This window comes from Tyto alba, unplaced genomic scaffold, assembly GCF_018691265.1.
Source record: "Tyto alba isolate M040663 unplaced genomic scaffold, T.alba_DEE_v4.0 Super-Scaffold_1, whole genome shotgun sequence".
Taxonomy (NCBI): domain Eukaryota; kingdom Metazoa; phylum Chordata; class Aves; order Strigiformes; family Tytonidae; genus Tyto; species Tyto alba.
In genome coordinates this window covers 19,801,551-19,823,517 of record NW_024881261.1, presented here as the reverse complement: position 1 = coordinate 19,823,517, position 21,967 = coordinate 19,801,551, and the positions used below count along the sequence as shown (strand labels likewise).

The 21,967-nt window shown below is 37.8% G+C and overlaps 1 protein-coding gene across 11 annotated transcripts in view; it reads right to left on the bottom strand.

Moving 5' to 3' along the window:
* Positions 1 to 6,763: 6,763 nt before the first annotated feature.
* The window catches only part of PANK1 (pantothenate kinase 1), a 48,087-nt gene continuing 32,883 nt past the window's right edge, over positions 6,764 to 21,967 (bottom strand). For all 11 annotated transcript variants that reach the window (XM_042786814.1, XM_033001754.2, XM_033001753.2 and 8 more), the window contains 5 exons: positions 16,801 to 17,054; positions 14,342 to 14,518; positions 13,818 to 13,941; positions 8,955 to 9,080; positions 6,764 to 8,294 (listed from right to left, as the gene is read on the bottom strand). In XM_042786814.1, the coding sequence (XP_042642748.1) occupies positions 8,235 to 8,294; positions 8,955 to 9,080; positions 13,818 to 13,941; positions 14,342 to 14,518; positions 16,801 to 17,054 (741 nt within the window). In that variant the 3' untranslated portion in view covers positions 6,764 to 8,234. The remainder of the gene's footprint in view (positions 8,295 to 8,954; positions 9,081 to 13,817; positions 13,942 to 14,341; positions 14,519 to 16,800; positions 17,055 to 21,967) is intronic.

The following is a 21,967-nucleotide window of genomic DNA, read 5'->3' as shown; positions in this document are numbered from 1 at the left end:
ACTGAAATCGGACTGGCAATGCCATCTAGGGGGAAAAATGGCATCTTTGTGCTGCCAATAGCGTTTGGTATGAGAAGGTTTGAGGCATCATCCCTTTATGGGCTAGCAGGCCTGCACAAACCAACCCACCTTCTCATCCAGTTTTCCTGCTGCAAAACCACCCAGATGCTGTACAAGGCCTGGGCACTCAGCCGTGGGCCTGCAAAGCAAAAGGGACTGCCGTCTTTTGCAGGTGCACAAGAGTGCTTTCAGGCAGGCCAGGGTAGAGGCACCCTTCACTACTCTTGGGTGATGAACACATGCTAACATACAGGCATACAGGCCTGATCTCACCTGTCAAGACAAAAGATAAAACAGTAAAGAGATATTGAATGGTGGTATCTACCATTTAATTGCTGTAAGACTAATGCTGCTAATTTTATGACTGGTGACAGAAACAGGCTTCTTCATTGACACATTTCTGATAAAAGTCTGAGTAATATTTTACTAATTAAGGTGTTTTGCTTGTTTGTTTTTAATAGCCACTCTTTGATGTTTGTGTTCAGCTTTTTTTTTTTTTTTTTTTGTGGCCAGAAGTTCCCATCACTGCGTTGTCAGTCATACACCTTCACCCTCCTACCACAGCAGGGTAGGTGGAAAGGTCAGGGACTGAAAAAGAACTAAATTATTTTCTTTCTTCCCGCAGGTCTGGAAAGGAAAATAGGTTAGAAAAGGAAATGCTAGTTCTTCTCTTACTCTTGTGAATAAAGAGATTTAAATCGCCAAGCCCAACAATCTCCATGTATAGGAATGCCAGACTTCTATAATGTCTTCGTACCAGTAGTCAGTGGGCTCTACAGACTGGTATTAGTAACAGCACTTTTGCTCCTATACTGATAAAGGCACTTACAGTTCCAGGGTTGGTATCTGTGAACTTGATAGTAATCTGTATAAAATGAACTTAAAAAATATTTCCCATAATGCTGTGAAGCAGATGTTCATGGAAACCTGACAATGATTTTATCACCCTTTCAGGTAAGAGAGCAGAACAGGGAGATAGGTGGTATGCTAGGTTAAAAATTAAGTTCCCAATAGTGGAGAAAAATATCTGAATTTGAAAAAAAAAGGTCCTCCTGAGAGAAGCTAAGCTGACCTCGATGATTCTTCCCATGAATTAGAAGCGAATTCATTTTCAGGGGTTGGTGCCTCTTTTCTTCTGCTTAATCTTTTTTTTTGATGCAATTTCTTGTGTGATGAGTACAAGGGGTGCAAGAGAGGGAAGACTCTTACGGAAGGTCAGTTCCTGAATATTCTCTGTCCTGCCTTTAAAAGAACAGCTGCTGTGAGGCGGGTTATGGGTCAGTCTGCAGCCATCCTCAGAAAGCAACTTTAGTTCCTCTTGCACTGCTCTCCCCCTTCAAAGAGGGCAAACCTGTAATGAACAGGGAGCTCCCACACTGCACAGGCAAGTCTGCTGGAGAGTCGACTTCAAACCTTCTATGTTTGAAGAAAGAAGATAACTTACTTTCTAAGCTAAAAAAAGAAATTACTAAACACTGGAAAAATTGGGAGTGTTTTTGGCTTATCTTGTAAATATTTCTGGATTTTTTTGTGCACAGCCTTTTGTAGCCAAGTGCAATATGTTGAATACTAGCTGGGTAACAGCATGCTCCATGCTTAGGACATAGGAACAGCATGTAATTGTTTACTTATTCAAATAACACTAGGGGTGATGTTGCTCAAAAAACAATACAATTCTGCTAGAAGCAATTAAAATTTCTTCTAAGTACATTCAGCATTTTGTGATTCATTTAGCCAGCCAGCTTTGAAATGGAAATTAATATCCATTTTTTTAAATTAATACGCATTATTTTACAGATAATTTTTAAAAACACCAAAAAAGTAAAAATAACTTCCAGATACAGGAGAGCATTCTCAATGTTCAAATCATTTACAACAATAATTTTTTATATCAATCTCCAAGTGAAGCCTATGCAACCTTCTCAGAGGAGAAGTTTCTCATAGCTTCAGTTGCCTTGCCCACATTGAACTACTGCATTTCACAAAGCAGATGTTCACAGTCCACATTTACTGCACTACCTCAGTCGCATGCTGGGCTGAGGGTACACTGACAGCCGGGGTATCAATGGGGTAATGCCAGTGGGAAGGCAGAGGGAGCAGATTCAGTAGAGTAGCTAAAAATACTCACCACAGTATTACATCTGCCAGTTGGTAATAATTTTCTGATTTGCACAAGAATACTTCAATTGCAATTTCCCAACTGATGCAACTATTATAAAAGCTTGTAGGAGAGAAGACTTTGATCAGCATATTTTTGCTACAGGATTGAGGCATGAACTTCTGCACTCTTACCAGCACACACATCCCCACTTCCACTCAACCTAGCATTGGGAATTCACCTCCTAAAAGCTGAGAGCAGCTATTTTATTTTGTGCAATGGGCTAACACATACGAACACAAAAAAAAAAACCAACCACCAAACAAAAAACCAAAACCAACCCAAAACCCAACAAAAAACCCCAACCAAGTCTCAACATACCAGTGGCCATACCATCCTGTTGCTTGAAGCACTGAAGTCTCTGTTGCGACAATCTTTGGCATTATCAAAGCAGTGGCTGTTCTTGATGAGGCTCTGTCTTGATCTAAGCACTTTTTCCTCAATGCTTTCAAGGCAGATGAGAATATGCATTCCCTCACAAGGTATAGTTTCTCTTACAAAAGAATTAAAGCTAAAGAAGTATGCCACTTGGAAAAAATGAAATCATTCTAACATATCATGCAAGGAAGTGATAACATGGTTAGCTGAGGCCACATCCTCACAGACGGGCACAAATGGAATGTCACTAACAGGAGTAAACTCAGCTCTGTATGCGCATAGTCAAGGCTGCTTTGGTACATCATAGCATTTGTTAAAGGGTAGCTTCTGATTTGTACTAGACACAAAAGTTTGAGCAAATGTGAACATTAAGTTTGCAGAGAGATGGATGGGTCATCCATCCAAAAAACTGGAAAAAAGCTGTCAACTTGGAAAGACACTTCTGAACCTGGAAGTGCCCTGATCATCACAACAAAACAAACAAAACCACTTAACACTGAGTGACACACTGGTGTTTTAAGTACAAGAGGATGCCATTTCAGGCTGTTTGCCCTCCTTCATTGCCTCAATTCATCCTTTAACTTGGTGATGCTTCATAATTGCATCTACTGTTTAGAAATAAAGCACGCAGGACCAAAGCACTCTGCTCTGGGGTCTCTGCTGGCTGCACCACAAGGTTGTAAGCAGTTTGGGGTTTACCTTGGGGGAAACTGCAGGAGGCTGCTGACCCCTTGCTGCAACCAGCTGCTTTGCACAGCTGTGCACAACAAAGCAAAATGCTGAAAGCCAGCAGAAGATTGCTGTGTCCCTGCCAATACAATAGAACTGGTTTTGATGTTAAAAAAAAAAAAAAAAAAAAATTATTCAGAGGCCAGCACATCCCCTACTGTGTGTCTCTTGTACCGCAACAAGCAATGTTTGAGGCCAGGCTATTGCCTGCACTAGAGAGCACACCTGCATCTAGACTGAGACCTAACATGCTTCAGCACAGGTCTCTGGGTACTTCACACAGGGGTGCTTGACCCGAGTAGTAACCATTAACCGCTTTAGCTCAGGACCATCCACCACATCCTCCCTTCACCTCTGAATTCGGGCAACATGCTACCTGCCATATTCTGTCAAACCACCTGACCTCCCCACCTCTGCCACTCATCTCTCACTGCCTGTACTAACAAAAAGCTGGTTTATTGCTTGCCCTGCAGTGCTCTTCCAACCTTGTTCATGTCACCCCCAGAAACCTCTACCGATGATGCTGCCATGTCCCTTTCCCAGGCTTAGTAGCTTCTCCTCTAGTGAGCTTCAGCTTTTCTTGCTCATTTCTCTTCCACCTCTCCAAGTGCTAGTACCTTCTCTTGCTTGAGGTCAGTCTCAATTCCCAAGATAGTTGACAGGTTATCCTTTTACCATTAGAACCAAAATTTTTATTGTTTCCTTTTGTTGGGATTTTTTTGGGGGAGGTATAAAGAACAGACTCTTATTACACAGTCCCTACACCCCTTTTTCTCCAAACACGCTAATAATCATGCAACTAGTAAGTTCCAGTCAGCACCATGAATACTTAAAAGAATTAGTATTGGATTCAGTTTTTAGGTTTAAACAAGCTGTTATATTCCAAGACATCCTAGATATCAGATGCATTCTACCTTTCAGGTACTGAGAGGTAGCAAGACAGAAAACAGACTGTGGTCTTTTTCATAACCTGTAATTCATTTAATCCCAAACTCAAAGACACCCTGTACTTTAAACAACAGATCCCAGTAGAAGAACTCATCCGACTGTAAACAACCATGTATATTTATTTTGTCACCACTTCAACCCCATATGGCTTTCCCATTTCTAAAATTCTGCTGCGTTCTGCCAAAAATCACTTGCAAGTATCTTGTGACAGTCAAACACCAGGACAGCTTTGCTGAGGATGGAATGCACTGCAAACATTCCACTTGTCCTAGAAGTCAGATCCTTGTACTGTCCCCCCTCATGCTGGTCTTCCCTATCAAATCTGATCAAGAAAATACTCTTAGTCATCTCTCACTGTTCAGCCAGCATTAGCGACTCTTCCCCAGTGATTTAGTCCAAAAACTTTAAAACATAGACCCTTCTTCCTATGGGACTTAGACTTTTTGTCAAACCTATTAAAAATTGGGGTGCCTCAGCAGGGGGGAGAGAATGAGGAGTAGCAGCATGTGTTTCAGCAAGAACAAACGAGTCCAAAAGAAACAGGCCTTGGCGCAAGCCATCACAATCCAGAACAAGGAATCCCACTCATTCTGCTCCAATTTACCTTAATAATTACCTTACCATGTTCCAGAAAGACAAGCTAGATTAACACAGCCAAGTTTGCTAAGAGATCTCATTAATTTATACAGAAACAAGTGCTTTGAATACATACTAAATCTGCAAACTCACTGATCTTCTTTAGGGAAGTCTGATTCTTCACCCTCACCATTCCGAAAACAAAAAGATTCAAAGATCTGTGTAATTCTAGGTTCTCGATAAAACTCTTTGATAGTGGTGCAACACAACTTTGCTTGCTCAAGTTTCCAGTTTGTACTAGCTGAAGTAGAAGCTCATCTATGTAGCTGAGTAAGACTTTTAGACTCTTCAGATATCTCTGGATGACGAAGCAGGACAAAGAACCCTTCCATCAGATGACCATAGCCAGCAACTGTATGCAAAACACAATCAAAAAAATTCAAGACAACAGCAATGCTCTTAGAAGAGGCCCAAAAAGCTCACCTATACCAAAAATATTGGAACAGTGCTAGGAATCAATCACACTGTCATTCGTCCATTACCTTAACTATGGAGGAGGGACATGGGAAGACAACAAAAACTGGGACTAGTGAAGGTGGGCAAAGGCTGAAGGTAAGGATGGACATTACAGTAGGAGCAAATTCCTATGATGGTGCTAGTAGGAAAGGAGAAAAAAAAAGTCAACTGTAGATTTCAAGGTAACAAAGAAATATTTCTGAATTAGGCTTTTCTCCCTCAAGAACAGAAGAATTTAACTTACAATGTCCTTTTCCTCTTAGACCAGGGTCCTCTAATTTCTCCTACTTAGTAGTGATTTCTCATAGCTCTCCATCCTATTAATTTAGTTTGCTAATATTTTTCCCAACAAAATGTACTAATTTTTGTAGTACACACTTCAGAGTATTTTTTCCCTGCTATTTGATCTACAGCAACTTGCCTATTAAGCATTTTAAATTTCAAATCAGCATTTTCAAGTTAAATTTTTATTTTGTGCTTTTCTTAGAACTGCTGTGATCAACTTACCTGACAGTCCCTGAAATCTTACAGCTAACGTTAAGGCTAGAGAATTGTGCTTTCCTCCTTCAACCACGCAGCCTCAATTTGTGCATCTTGCATAGTCCATATATATTTCTCTGAATGACTTGCCAAGGTTTAATTTTTTTTTTTTTTTGAAGACTAGAGGATTATAATCTTAGAAGTAGTGCTATTTCATATTTGCTTACTTAACATCACATTCTTCCTTCACATAACTATAAATGCTAAGAATGCAAGAACATCTACATGATAGATATTCCCCTATTGATTTCCCTTCAAAAATTGACCACAGAGAAAAAGATGGATTTCTCTGCATCACACCAACACACCCGACAAATTGCCTCAAGCACAACTGCTTTAGCAAAACCTGTTTTCATTGTCAATGTTTTGCTTCCCTCTACTGTTTATCATAAGAAGCACAGTTAGCTCTTAGCATTGTAATCTTTCTTAAAAAAAAAAAAAAAAAAAACAACAAAAAAACCCAAAACAAAACAAAACAGAAAACAAAACCCAAACCAAACCACCAACATACAAACCAAACTTTAGTTGCAGCAAAACTTCTCAAATAAGATTAATGAAAGTTTCATTTTGTTCAGGAAAAATTAGAGGCCCCGAGGAGAACTATGCCCACTCATCTCAAACTCAGTATTACATGAAATATCAACTCCAGCATGCTAATTGTCTCATGTTGAAGTTTGCACTCCATGAAAAAGTCAACTTCAGACAGACAAAAAGCCTCAAAGACCAAAGCAAAATCATGAAGAGTAAAAAACTGTCAAGAACCAAAGGTTTATCATGGAAATAACTAGTCATGTATGTCATAAAATAGTGTTATATATTTCACATAATTGATTTCAATAAATGAATTCCACAGATACATTAAAACCGTCAAAACAGTAGTGGTCTTTATTTCCATCAGACAAGTTAACACATCAGTTAATATTAATTTATTTCAACATTTGGGAGATACGGAAATTAATGACTATTAAAAAAGTGAAAGAAAGCCCCTTCTAAAAATATACTGGATAACACATGTGTCTGAATTTTATAATGTCCCTCTGATGAGCCCTTTACATTATGTGACATCACATATAGTTTTGCAAGACAAAATAATTTATGGACTGGTTTTCAGCCTCTGATTTGTGAGCCCTCACGGTGTCCAAGAAAAACATGTTTATACATGCTATGCAGCAATCTAAGTACATAGATTTCAAAGGAGCCTCAATTCAATATGAAAAGAAAAAAAATCTAGAGAGGTCCACAAATAAGAAAAAGGCAGAAAATACCGTATTAGAATAAACACTTGAATCTTAGTGTCCTGGAGTGAAAGCTAACATTAACTTAAAACCAGAAAATAGATTAGTCAGTGTTTTTGTAGTTTTAGAAACTGGGCTTTGAATAACACAGTTATCAGTTGTTTTTGATTAAGATCAAGTTAAAAACTGCAGACTACGGAACAGTCTTCAAACAAATGAAAACAATCTCTTCCCTTTGTCATCTAATGCCAAGTATGGACCATATAAATAACATCTGTAGTACAGAATTCTTCATATAGATCAGAGATTTTCAACAGAAACAGGATTTAATTTTAGTGTCAAGCCAATAATTCAAGTTTTAGTATGCTTCTTGCTTGAAATTTTTACTGTAGAAGAGAATTAGTCTTGCAAAACCAGTTAGCAGTTTGTTCCTGTTGCAAGTCATGACTACTAAAAAATTACAATCTTAAACCCCCTGCCCCCGCCAAGTTTTCTTGCAGTCTTGCCAAGAAACCCATGTAGTCATAGAAAGCTTGTACATTTATTCTTTGGAAGGGTGGGGGTATGTTAAATAAAAAAGTGTCTCATCTAATGAGGAAAGGAAAGGCAAAAAATCAGTGACTAGTTTTCACAGTAAAACGCATCAGCTTTGTAGTTTCATTTGAAACCAAGAACAAATCATGAAACGTCATGAAAATAAGATAAAAAAATCTCCTAGAGTGATTACTAAATGAAGTTAAAATTACCACACTGATCAGTAAACCCCAGAAGAAAAGCAGATGCTTCATAGCACAGGTCCTACATTAAACAGTATCCACTTTTTAAAATAAACTCATAAAATCTGTATGTTTGGCCACTTTGCACATTTTTCCCCTAAAAAATACAGTGTACAGAAAAAAAAAATCTCATTATTCCCAGTATGAATTCTGAAGTATAAGGTCAAAACCCAGAAGTTAAAGATCAGCTAGAAGAATTTTAAATTATTTACAAATCCAGCAGGTAGAACTACCATAATGGCTTCTATTTCCATCCTTGTAGTGGCTTTCACTCTTATCCAGCAGCATCTGCAGTAGGAATCTCTTCAGATAGCTTCATCACTGATCATCTGTCATTTTAAGCAATTCTAGAAGAGCCCCAACAGCTCCAAAATAACCCTTCAAACAAGGCAAAAGCAAAACAAAGCCAATCAAATAAGATGTATGTATAAGCATGTGATTTCTTCAGTTCTGTTAAGGCAATTAAAAGACTTTTCTTTTAAGATCAGCCTTGCTGTGCCAAGTATTTGATAGATTTGAATTATGATTTAACATGATCTTGTTTAGATCCAAGAAAGGGCCTTAAACTGAGAGAAATCTTACACAGTTCTCCAAAACTGTCAAAAAGAAGAAATTACAGAACTACTGTAATGATGCTGTACTAAGGCTAGGCAGTTTCCATTATGAACACATCCATCTGTCAAAATCCTCAAAATTGTGCTTACAAAAAAAAAAAAAAAAAAAAAAAAAAAATCGATTCTAGTTGAAGCTTATATACCAGACCATGCAAATGAACATTGTTGGTACTAGCATCAGAAAGCAAAAATAAGAGATGTGCAACATTTAGCAACAAGTACCATGAGATTAGTGACCAAGCCAGGGAGTTAACACGGCATATTTTCAAATGAATTTGTAATTAAACTATACTCATGGAGAACTTACTTTGTGCATTCACTTCTAAACAACAGCATTGAAATTCTCCCTTTTAACTTCACCAAGTCAAGAACTACAAGATTTTTGTACTTAAAATAAAAGTAAGGGCAACATGTATTTCCTTACCTCATGTTCCAAAAACAGAGCCTTCAGCTGTCCCTTGGACCAATAATCCATAGCATATGCTAGCACCTTCATAGAAATCATATTAATTCTGAGGAAGTTGCCAACAAATACCACCTTGTCGATGTTCTGTAAAATTGAAAAGTAGACCAGCAATAATTATACTTAGCTATATTATTTGCCTCATTCAACATGTACTTCTGCCTCCACTATAAGTTAAATGGGCATTTTGGGTTACATTTAAATTCTCCAGACTGAAAAGTCATAAGAATAATCACAGTTACTGAGCGCTAAGTAGAGATGTTGCAAGAAAAAAAAAAAAAAAAACCCAAACGAAACAAAACAAACATAGTTTTATTCCAAAGAAAATGAGAGGCTGATATAGATGGTGTATATTTGCTTAAAAGGCCAGGACCTTCCCAACATGAACAGGATTATGACTGTTTTGATGCTTTGGGGATTTTTTAAAAATTGTGTATGACGTGGTTGCACTGAAGACATCTTTTCCCTCTGCTTGTTAAATGAAGTAACTTCCCAGAGATCACTGTGATTATTAAATCCAGATGGAGAACCTCTGAAGAGTATCTGAGAAGGACCACGCTAGACATGGGAAGAAGCAAGTTTCATTATCTATTATCTGGACAAGGGTTACATTTTCAAATGGCAAGTGAAACATATATTTCACTCCTTTGTTTCAAAGCTCACTTGAACTCAGTTTTCATACAGAAGCTTAAGTTTTCTGAACAACCAGCACTACGCTGTCAGTGAGAAAGCTACACACTGTCCTCACTTGTACGCACATCAATGCCCATAAGCAACAGTTCTGGTGCTTAAACAATGCCCATAACTATCTTACCAAGCTCAGTTTGCCTGTTATGCACTAAAATGCACTTGCATTTTGAATTGGTGTACCACAACATTCACCATACACTAGAACTGGTCTAGAAGATTCAGTAGGCAGCTAAATCCTGAAAACAAGCTTTTACAGGAGTCTTGAAGGAGCCCTAGAAATGCATCTTCACATGTCCTCTGCTGAAAGTTACCACCAAAAATCTGCACAGAGGCTAGAATTACCAAATATCACCTCTCCACATTTATACAGCACTATAAAGCCCAACACTTGGTTCTGCAGCAATTACCTTGCTACAGTCAACAATTTTGTTGCGTCCAGCATTATGCATGTGACATGCCACAGAGATCATCCTCACTTGAGCACTCAGCATTGGACATTGCTGATTCCCAGATGCAATAATTCATTTATCCAGTCTCTGATGACTGAGTTAAGTGTCTGATGGCCCTCAAACCAAACACTTTATTTAAATAATTCAGGTTGAGAGTCATATATCCCCTTAGACTCTGCAGTCACATCAGCATGCATTCATACTTGTTCCTAGGAACTTATATGACTGAAAGTAAGAATTCCATTTTCAAAAGGCTGCTGTTAAACATGGCCAAGAGCACTTTGCATCCTCTGACAAGGTAGTTTTGTCTCTGAAGTAATTTCTGACAAAGGAAGGACAATCACATAACTAATTCATTTCCTGTAATGCAAATACCATCAAATTGATTAGTCTGTATTTGAATTTAATTTTCATTACTTTGTTTTTGCTGAGTATACAGGTGAAGCTACTGTTAACAGACATTCAACCAAGCAGTACTTAACACTGAGTATAAAAATTACTGAAAAATTTAAATCTAAAAATACTAGTCATATCTCCTAAATAGCAGTGTATACCAACACGCAAATTTCATATCCATTTTATTTTTCAACGTTCCTTGATTTGACAAAGTTAAAAATTACGTTCAAGATGTAAAGTTTCCTAGATTTTTGAACTGCACTAAAACCAGCTTTAGCATTTTTCAGAAGCTGGAAAATGAAGAAATGATAGTTTTATCTCTTAAGGGAGTCTTGACTATTTACTTTGAAACTGTTCACTGATGAAATATTCAAAGCTGATGGACAGAAGTCCTAAACTGATGAAGGGATGGTGATGAAATGCTTACTTAAGCTAACCAAATGACAACGTCCTGGAAAAGACGTGCACTCTTTTACTCTGTGGGGTCTTACTAAATTGTTCAACTACCCTGCAGCACAAAGTTATAGTATAGTTTTAATATAGTACATATACAGATTTGCTGATAAAATTGAATAGGGGAATCTATATCAAAGATGCGATAAAAAAAATATGCACATACTTTTGCAAGAAGCCTTGTTCAGATGCAACTTACATGTTCTGCTAGTAAAAAAAAATATAAACCAGGGAGATTGGTTTCCTTTATATAGTTCTGCTGTGCCAAAGACAGACTGTTTCAAATGATGTGTAGCCAAATGGTTCCAGACTACGGAATTTTGCTACCCCACTGCCAACTTTGTGCAAGCAAGCTTTGCTTTGAAGTTCTGCAGACAGAATATTTCATTTATTCCCCAGTTTCATTTTTTCCTGCACATATGCAAGTAATTTTCAACACAATATTAAAGCTGCAATAATTGAAAAACCAAAAACCACCAACTTATCAAAACTCATGCTTCAGGGCATAAATTGATTTTGTTTAAGAACCTGAAAGTGAGCTTCATCACAACCCTAATGTAATACACACAAACTCCACAAAACAATATATCATATTCAACTATTTTTTAAGCTCTTCTTTGTGCATTTCATTCATCAAGCTTGGTGAGAGTCAGAGCCAGACCTCCCAAAGGCAATTTATGTGTCTAGATTACTTAGCAGAATGATAGCATTACTTTTTTCCTTCGAGAGTAAGCTAGCAAGTAAGCTCATCTCCAGATATGATATATCATGTTTGATCTGTTTTTTTAAGAGTATGTAAAGCTACTAAATTAAATTTTCAATATCTAAAGGTACAAAATAATTTAGTTCAAGTGCTGGAGAAATTCTACTTGGACGTTGTCTGTGAAATGCATAATACTTCACACATCAATCCACATTCCTCTGCAAAGTTCTATGGATCATGTCCACTTTTTAAGTAAACCTGCCTACAAAAAAAAGATGTTAGGAACTTTTTCACAATGATTCAGAAGCATTAGTTTCATTAGTGGCCTACTTCCTCCTCTGAATGCATCGCATGTGGTTCCCTGCTGCAACTCTCCATGCTTTGATAGCCCTGTACAATGCTGCTTGAACTCCATGCCACAAGGCAACACTGTAAAGAAGCTGAAAGCAAAGAGAACACTGAAAGAGAATCATCCTCATTGAAATAGTCAAATTGCCAAAAAAAAAAAGTCTGTAGCCACTTTTCATGATGAAGGGAGGCTATCAGTGGCATTTGATAGGGGCATACACTAGGACTTGTACTGTTCAACATATTTTAAAAGTGCTCTAGAGAGGAGTATTAGCAAACGTAACACTTATTGGCAAACAAAGTTATTCCAGAGAGTCAGAATGTAAAATGAACAGCATAGCAATGTTGAAGAGACTTACGCACCCAGTGACTGAGGAATAAAATGGCAGATGAAGTTAAAAAAGTGAAATGACACAAATGGAAGGGGAAAGAGACAGAGAGACTTCAGTATTCAGACACAATGATAGGCTCCAAATTAGCCACCATCACTCCAAAAAGACTGTGGAGGGACTGCTTTTGATTGTTTCTCAAAAATATGAGCTCCATGCTCACAAAAATAAAATATTAAGAACTGTTAGTAAAGGAAACCAGAACATGAAATTTATCAATATGCCATCACATAAATTCATTGGGCAATCACACTCTCAATACTGCATGAAAATCTGATCATTTAATCTCAAAATTAGAACCATAAACAATTAAAAAGACAAAATGGAACAGTGGAGAAGAGACACAGAATGTCTTCCACAGGAGACAACACTAAGTATTAGTACTTCTTGGAAAGACCAAGAAGAAGATGTGGTAAAGGTTTATTAAAAAACAAAACCCAAACCCACCAAAAGCACTAGTGATGAATTATTTGCTACTTCTCATGAAGCAAAAAGCTAGATAGGACCCAATAAAGAAATCAGATGGCAGTTTGGTGAGTTTCTTGCTTTTGTTTTGCTGGGGATTTTTGGGGCTGTGTGGATGTGTTCAATTGGGGAAAAAAAAAAGCAGCACTTTCTTCTAACCACAGAATGCTGTGGAGCTAAAAACATCTATGTATGAAAAAAATATTACATAAATTCATTGAGATCAAAGAGATTAGTTACTACATGATAGTAAAGAATGCGATTTACAGTTCAAAACAAGTCACCAAATGTTTGAGTCTTTTTTTTTTTTTTTTAAAGCTGCTGGAAGCTGGAAAGGTATATAAATGGAACAATCCATCCACAGTTATCATGCTTACAGGAAAGAATGTAACAAGCATCTGATAGTTTGAGGCAGGATAATGAACTATATTTCTCTTCTCTCTGACTCAATACAATGGATCTTATATCTAACAAAACATTTAACATAAAACACAATTCAAACCCATCATGCTATGGAAACAAGCCAAGCAAAATACTATTTAAAAAAAAAAGCAATCTCTCATGCTATAGTAAGATCTGCTAATAACTACAAGGTAATTAAGAGTATTAATTTGGGTTATAAAAGTGTTAATATCGATGTATTACAGCTAGAAAGCAACTACACAGCTCTAGGCACCAATGGCTCAAGACCACCTTTACAGTCAACTTTTCTCCCTTCTTCCCTACCTTTGAATCTCAAAGTACCTTACACTTTGCATCAAAGCATACACATAACACAAATCACAAGAGCTGGGACAGCACATTAAACATATGCATATTTACGAAGGCCAGTTACAGACCTACTACACCAGCAATTTGCATTTTTGTATTGTGATAATCTTACTATTCTGTTTCTAAAGGTTTTAAGCTCATAGTAAATAATCTATCTTACCTCATTCAATGCACACATGCGAGCAATAGAACCTATGTTGTTGGTGATGGTGACCAAAGTAGCTCTGGCCAAGTCCTCTTTACTGATGGAATCTCTCTTTTCTTTACTCATCATATGACCAAAGCTGTGTGGGGAAGATTATTCCTTTTAATATGAGTTATTTAGGAGTACTAAAAGCCCTTAGAAATTTTATCATTGAATAAGCTTTGCTTGGATTTGATATCCACTGATCTGAGACAGATTTGAAATGTGAAAAGGGATCTCATTGGAAAGGCAGAACAATGAGCAAAACCACTTCTTTTAAAATAACTATGAACAGAAGCAAACTACATCAAGCATTGCTTATATCTTAAAAAAAAAAAAAAAGGCAAGAAGTAGGTGAGAGATCTAAGGACAAACCATGATACATTCAGAGTGACATTTCCACATGGACACAGTACATAGTCCAGGGCTTACGCACTCAGTTCAGCATGAGCAGTAAGCTTCCCAAGGAACTCCTTAAAAACAGCTCCATTAACACATACCTTGAGGCTACAGCAGACCCTTGAAGGCCAAACCGCTCATAGTCTCCTCCATAAATATCTTTCACCAGCTTATCCACATTGGTGCTGTCTCCTTTTGCGGCCATTTCTAGTGCTTCTTCAAACGTCTCACAGCCAGTCAGCAGACAGCACAGGCCCAGGAATGTTCCTCCTCCAAGACTAGAAAAGCACAGTTCCTTCAGACCTTGAACCAGCTTTTACCATAGCTCTTCAGACTCTTGTTTGCAACATGGTCTATGTAGCTACCAACTGTATCTTGCAACTCCTCTCTCAGAGAAGTGAAGACAGACACCCTAAATTGAGTTTCTATTTAACACAAATCTCATCCAGCACGGTTTTAACTGAAATACTCTTAAGTCCTTAATATTTAAATAGGAAAAATGATGTTAAATGAATGGTTATCTGAGAATAAGGCCCAATCCAACACTTCAGACGTCAGTCTACTATTTGTAGCACTCTAGCAAATTTTCTTTGTGCAAGAATAATTGTCAGAAGATCACCTAAGCCAGAAATGAAAGAATAAACAGCAACCAAAGCTAAATATCTACGCAGGGGCAGGCAGCCAAGCCATCTTGTCCCCCTAGCCAGTGGCAAGAAGCAGTCTGGTTGGTTCCCGTTCAAAGCAAGGTTAGCGTCAGTCCTGAGTGTCTCAGCCCTCCAAAGAACTCCAAGCAAGGAGCATTTACTTGAATATCTTGCACAGGCTCAAGTACAATATTTACTAACTATCTAAATTTAGCAGGGAGTATTCAATCGTGCATAACAGGTTGCTAAGTCATTTCATTAAAATTCTACTTTGAACTCTTCAGTCTTAACTGACATGAACTTCAACTTACTAACTTCTGCATCCTTCCTCATTCTTTCTTAACCCTTGAGGAAGTTAGCTTATTTGCACTGCTTGCAGTCACACCAACTGGAGCCACTGTAAACAAGAGGATCAGTGAGACACCACACTTGCACTTCATGAAAAAGCACAGGTCAGATACGAACACCACTCAGTCAGTGCTCTAAGATTATCAGGCAAGTTTTTCAGAACACATCTAATAGCACTGTAATATAGTCACCATCTGAAGAGCAGGAAGCTCTGCACACCAGCCATAAGACAGTATTGTTTTCATCATGTATAACAAACCAGCAACCCACTGCAGTCATGTTTTTCCTTTCTTAGTGGAAAGGATCAGAAGCACATCTACAGATATTAAAAGGACCATACTTGAAAACCAACCAGAACTGAGCAAAAATACATATGCAATACCTCTTCCATTCAACTTGTGTTTATCTGTATTGTATACAGAAAAATGGCTCAAGGCTACCATTGTGGCAAAGATATGTCCTAGGTAAGGCAACAGAAGACACACATGCAGTCATGTGCAATATACAGGAAAAACTTTATTACTACGTACCATGCAATGAAGAACCGAATGCAGCTTTGGAAAGGTCTATAGCAAATCCAAAAAGTTTCTTCAATTATCGTTTTGGAAAGGGGTTTTTTAAGTTCCTGTTTGGTAACTTGTTTGTTTTTAAGACTACAAAGACCATTAAAAATTAAGTATATCAATTTAGTTTGCATATATGAGGAAAAAGTGAGATAGATTTATTGTTGTTTTTACTACCAGTCTGGATGGACATATTTGTAACTACAGTGGTTTCCTATAAATAAGGACTATTGCCACATCTATACAGTAAACTTAAACATATCCCAGGCTGGTTTTTGGCCTTGAAAAGAAAATTCTGCGTCCATACTACTGAACTCTGTAATTCCTAAACAGAGCAGTTACATCTAAATCTCTTAGTGAACATAGGCCAGAGACCATTTCAACTCAGCTGTACCCTACAAATCATTTCAGAGAGCACTAGCTGACCCAGGCTAAAATCATACTGAAGACAAATTAAGAATACAAACAGAACCTAGTCTTTACATGCTGGCATTCCTTAATTCACCATCACGGTCAAAAGACTAGTGCAATCAGTAAGGAAGTAAGAGACCTAGTAAGATTCCTCTGACAAAATCCAGTATTAGCAGGTAATTCTACAAAGTTTTCCTAGATCCTGGATACATCCTAACTACTAAGCAAGTGTTTAGCCCAAACATTTTTATTTCACTACTCTGGTTGGTCTGGGGGATCAAAGTAGGGGAGAGAAGATTAATTTACTGGGACAGCTTTATTTCAGTAATCCACATCAAGACACAGGAAGTAGGTAAGAACACCAAGAAGAGACTAAAGGCAGCTCTAAAGCTGAACGGATCAATGATTTCCCTGACGTAGACCCCCTGTCTGAAGGAATCCTAGGATATTTCCAGCCTTGCTACTGGTGGACTTCTAAAAAAAATGGGAAGACAAGCACAATTTGGGGCTGCACCTACTACTCACACTGTCTGGTTCTATCTGTTCAATTATTAAGGAGAAAATAGAATTAAAAGAACATGGAATTAAATTTACCTGGATCCTGTGACTCTCTTATAGTTGTCCTTAGAATACACAGCTAGGATGCTGACCCCTGAGCCTATATTAACCAGCAGCATAGGATATGGATTATCAAGGCAGTAAGGCTTTTTCTGGCACTGTTCAGGATCTGTAGGATTTTCAAAATAATAGCACTCTGGCTGGCCATTGAAACCAACAGAATCAACATAAAGGAGGCCCTGGATCAAACAGTCCAATTCATCCAGTTTATGGAGCTGTAAATCAGCAATCTGGAAAAGAACAACAAGAAATCAATAAACAAACATCTCCTAGTATAATACAACACTGAGAATGACAAAAGGCTCTGCTAAAGCATTTTTATCACTTTAATAGTAACACATCATGCTATTTAAACAGTACAAAGATCTGTCTAAGCACGAAGCCTGAATTAGTTTGCTATCTGCCTGACAATGGGTACCTCCCAAAACAGTGATGTGCAGTAATGTCATTTAGTTCCTCTGCCTTTGAGATAGTCCCTGCTCTGCAAGCAGGAAGCATTTCTCCCCTCCTCAGTATTCCAAAGTAATAAATTTCTTTCCCCTCACCACCATTCCAAGAGGAGTTACATTCTGCAGTTTTTGGACAGTATGAAACATGCCTGCACAGCAGCATTCCTCAGGATGCAAAGTGCTTTAATTCATCACTCAACTACATTTCCCAGCAATTTAATGAAATATTCAACAGAAGTGTTAAGATCAAGAAACTTCAGTTAAAGAACAAGATATGTAAAGGCTTTCAGAGTACACATGCTTATGTTAATATGCATTAAACATGCAGTGCATCATGCTTAAAAGATTTGCATTTTTTTAGTATATGTCATCAGTAATCTAAGAACACTGTTTCCTTAAATTATGATAAACACTTTAAAATACCTCAAGAAAAACAGGGTATTTCCCATGTTATATGAAAAACAACATAAAAAAATGAAAACAAAAATATTGTCAGGCCCATGCCCCCAACAAAACGTTCATGAAAATAACTGTTACAGAAGGCAGAAAATGATAAGATCTTAAAAAGGACATTTTCTCCGAGATCTCACAGGTCACCCATGACTGTACTTAAACAGACATGTCTATTTGTCACAGCATTTTGTTTACTAGAATTAGAGACCACATCCCTTTCTTGAAATAGGATACAGTGACGATCTGTAGAAAGTCTCCTTTCCAGATGACATTGAGCTTAGAGTTGTGTTAGGGAGAAGAGAGGGATTAAAAATAAAGGTGACCATCTAAACCCTGAGGTTATTTGCATCCTCACACCTGCAAAGTCAGTCTTACCTAACTCCACTTTCTAGCAGAAAAAGCAACAAAGAACTAGGAACAAAAGGGAGTTATACAACACAGAGTTGGTTCTCAAACATTTGCATATTGCAGGATGTTTTTATAACAGCTAATGGAGAAAATTTACAAGACTAACTACATCCTATTTTTAGTTCTGGAAGCTATACTAAGTCACTATCAAGAGGAAAGATATTTCTGTGAACGGGCATGGCCAATAGGTTACATTCTTTTGAGCTATTTAAATCTCTCCCCTTAATTTTGTTCTCTACTTGTACATAGCTCTAACTTGCCTTAACTGAAAGCCATTCTACTGTTTGGGTCTGGCCTTTTGTTATACTTGCTAGTCCTCAAATTTTGGGACCACAGAAAAGAAATAAGACCAAAAAACCCAAACCAGCCATCTCAAAGACCTCACTATAGATCCAGTTATTCATAGGACAATAGACAAGTGGAAATAATTTCTTCCTGTTTCTGTATTTCCTCCTGTAACTTCTGCAATCCCTTCATATTTTTTTCTTGGTTACCACATGGCTACACAAATGACAATTACACAAATGCAGCATAAAAGACTTGAATCATTAGGCCAACAAATAAAAATAACAAGCACAAATTGGGGGAAAATATTTTTAAAGAAATATTAAAAAAATCTTAAGGCTACTTTGCAAATATCTTGAATTTCAGCAATTTCTTGCTATTAGACTGAGAGCAAAAGCTCTTGTCAAGAGATATACAAGTCATTAACATAATAAATGCTTCATGCACTCTCTCTTACAATGGACATTGTATGGACTCCACTAAGTCACCATTCATTAGAGGATTTATTTTGTTAAAACCCAACTATTGTTACACGTAGCTAGTCAAAATAAGGAAAGATTCTATCCGAACCATGACCTTTTTCTAGGTTATGTGCTGTACAGTGTCAATTTCCTCATCTTACTGTATAAGTTAGATACGCCATGACCAAATACAATCTAGGACACATACAGCATGCACAAACAAACATGCTATGAACCAGAATCCTGCTATACAAAGACAAGTCATTAGCAGATTCATGACCCCTACTGTCAAAAGTTCTATTCTCCCTTAAGCCAAATACCCAGCTGTATTTGTCTCATCCATGTTACACTTTTATAAATAGGTAAGCATCAATGAGATAACTTGCAAGACACAAGCAAGCAACACAAATCTAAGACTAAAACTCCTCTGGCATCAGTGCAAAACCACAGACAAAATCCTTGTTTCTATGAACTCTCCAGTCTGCCCACCAGCTTTGTAAGGACAGAACAAAGGAAACTAATCAAAGGTTCTTTTTCAAGCACTAAGCATAGAAGTTTTATAAAGTCCATCCCTCATATAAAAGACATACTAGAATTTGCTCTGCTTTTTATAGCTCTGTGCTATATTTAACAGCTGATATACTATAAGCAGAAAAGCCCTATTACTGCTTTCTTTCATGTATGATATTCATAGCAGACTGAAAAACTCTTTTCCTGCATTGTTGCACAAGTCTGGTTTTCATTTTTGGAAGGAACAAGACTGGCATCAGTATTCCACATCAATCCGCCTTCATTCAGAGAACCACAAACTCTGCAGTCACCAGACCTCTGGGGCCCCAAAGAGCCCAGTGAGCCACCACTGTTCTTGTTCCTAAACACAAACTAGGGCACAGTTGCAAGAAATGTAGTAACCTCGTCTAGTACAAGAAGCCACAATACAGCCAGGGTCACAATTCCCAGTCTCCTTTCCTGCATATAGAACTGCCTTTTCTCTATTCCTTTCTTTGCTTGCAACTCCAGCAAAAAAACTGCATCATAAAATACATGTGCCTGTAAACACTGTAACTAATGTATGAATAGGTAAATGATTTTTTTCTGGTGCCATCACCTGACCTACAACACTCTACTTGTCCTTACCTTTCAGCTGTTCAAACCACTTCTTGCAGACACCTAAGTTTATGCGCAAAAATGCAAAACAAGAACAGGAGCCGTGTGAAGAAAAATATATTATTTGGATGTTTTTCCTACAACTTTTTACCAAATGTATTTGCAGATATTTTCCAGCCCTTTGCAATCCCTGCATGAGGGCAGACAGCACAATGGTCAACTGATTCTGCTCCGCACTCCTGTAACTAGAAAAGCTACCTGCCTCTCTAGAAAAGTTTTATGTCACCAAGTTGTGCAATGAAAGGAAGAACTGCAGAACAAAGTAGTATACAGAACCCTGGAGGGAAAATTTATGATGGTTACAGGGAAGCCATATGTACATTTTTTAAAAGAACAATTTTTCTGCATCATAGCCAGAGTGCAGAAATGCCTCTATTTTAACTGTTTGCAACACAGCAGGGGAGTAGTGAACACTTCCCCATCCATCACAGTTCACACCTTATCAACAAACTCCTGAAACTCAACTGATTTCAAGAATACACAAAAGGTCTGTTATTACTGTGTACAGTTGCTATTCTAAGGACAATGAAAACTCACTACTTGTACACTTGCAAGAAGTGCTGGAAAACAGTGCTGTACACATTTTTTTTTTGTTTTTCTAATAATATGCATAATGTCAAACAACTTTCAGCTGTATTCAAGTACCAGACAGTGTAAAAGGAAAAAAACACAGTACCAACTTGCTGCTGCTTTGAACTAAGGAAGCACAGAAGTCAAAGACTTGACTCATGTTTGTTTCTTTTTATGGGTGAGTAAATATTTTCACCTCAGCAAGGAAAGGATGAAACAGCCCAGTCCTGTAGAAGTGAGCTGAGGGCAGCCATGACATATATGTATCAGAGTTGATGCTTAATCCATCAATATCAGTGTGCAGACATCTTTTCAATGAAGCTCCAGTTCATTAAAGATTGTCCACAATTTGAATTTGCACATTGTTACCGAGTTCTGGTGGCTGAAGGAATGTCCAAACCTAGATGCAGTTACAAGTTCATCTGTCTCCTGGACTTTTAATTAGAAATAATTTTTTTTTCTTTAAGAAACCGTTAGGAACATAATGTCTTGCAAGCTTTTAATTATCAATTAAAACAGCCTCATTTACTTTATCATTCTTGCTTCTGTATGCCTCCTGGGCATTGCTCCAGTTTTTATTTCTTATAAAAGCTTATGGTCTAGCTTTTCCTTCCATTTCCCTCCCATTACCTCTCCTCCACTTTCAATAAAGATGTACTTTGCTTCCTTTATATTTTGATTTTCTTCACCTCAACACCCAACCCTGCTTCTTTTTAAGCTCAGATGACGAACCTCCTCCAGTTTGTTCCACACCTTGAGGCTGGGAAGTATCTACTCACATTCAATCAAGACAAAAATCTAATGCAAATCGAGGGTATGCAACATTCAGTGAGGCACAAGAAAAGATATGATTCTGCAGCATCTTTGGGGAAAAAAAAACACTAGTCTGGGATTCTCTGCAGAGGATGTGCCCTATTGCCCAGCTAGCTGTAAGGATCTCTTCCCTCTTTTGACAGGGAAGAGATGCACATCGCTTCTCCCCACTGCCTCTGGAAGAGTTTCCTAGTTTCTTGTGGTGGTGGTGGTAACACTTCACTTGTTCTCTGGATGCCACTTTCAATTCCAGCCCAACCTACACACTACAGCCTGAGCAGCAGTGTCCAGCCCCAATCAAGCAAGGTGCATCAAGATTTTTGAGTGTCTTACACTAACCTAAAGTTACCCAGCTTACTCATCCTACAACACAGGACTGTGAGTTTATTTGTTTTAATATAAATACAATCTACAAGTTATCCACAGGCATTCAGGTTCATATCATCAAGTCAAGCCTTAGAATCAGCGAATAACTAGCACAAGAAATCACTCTCCAACAGCCACGCTTACTCTAAAAGAATTTTCCTCCCAGGTTAT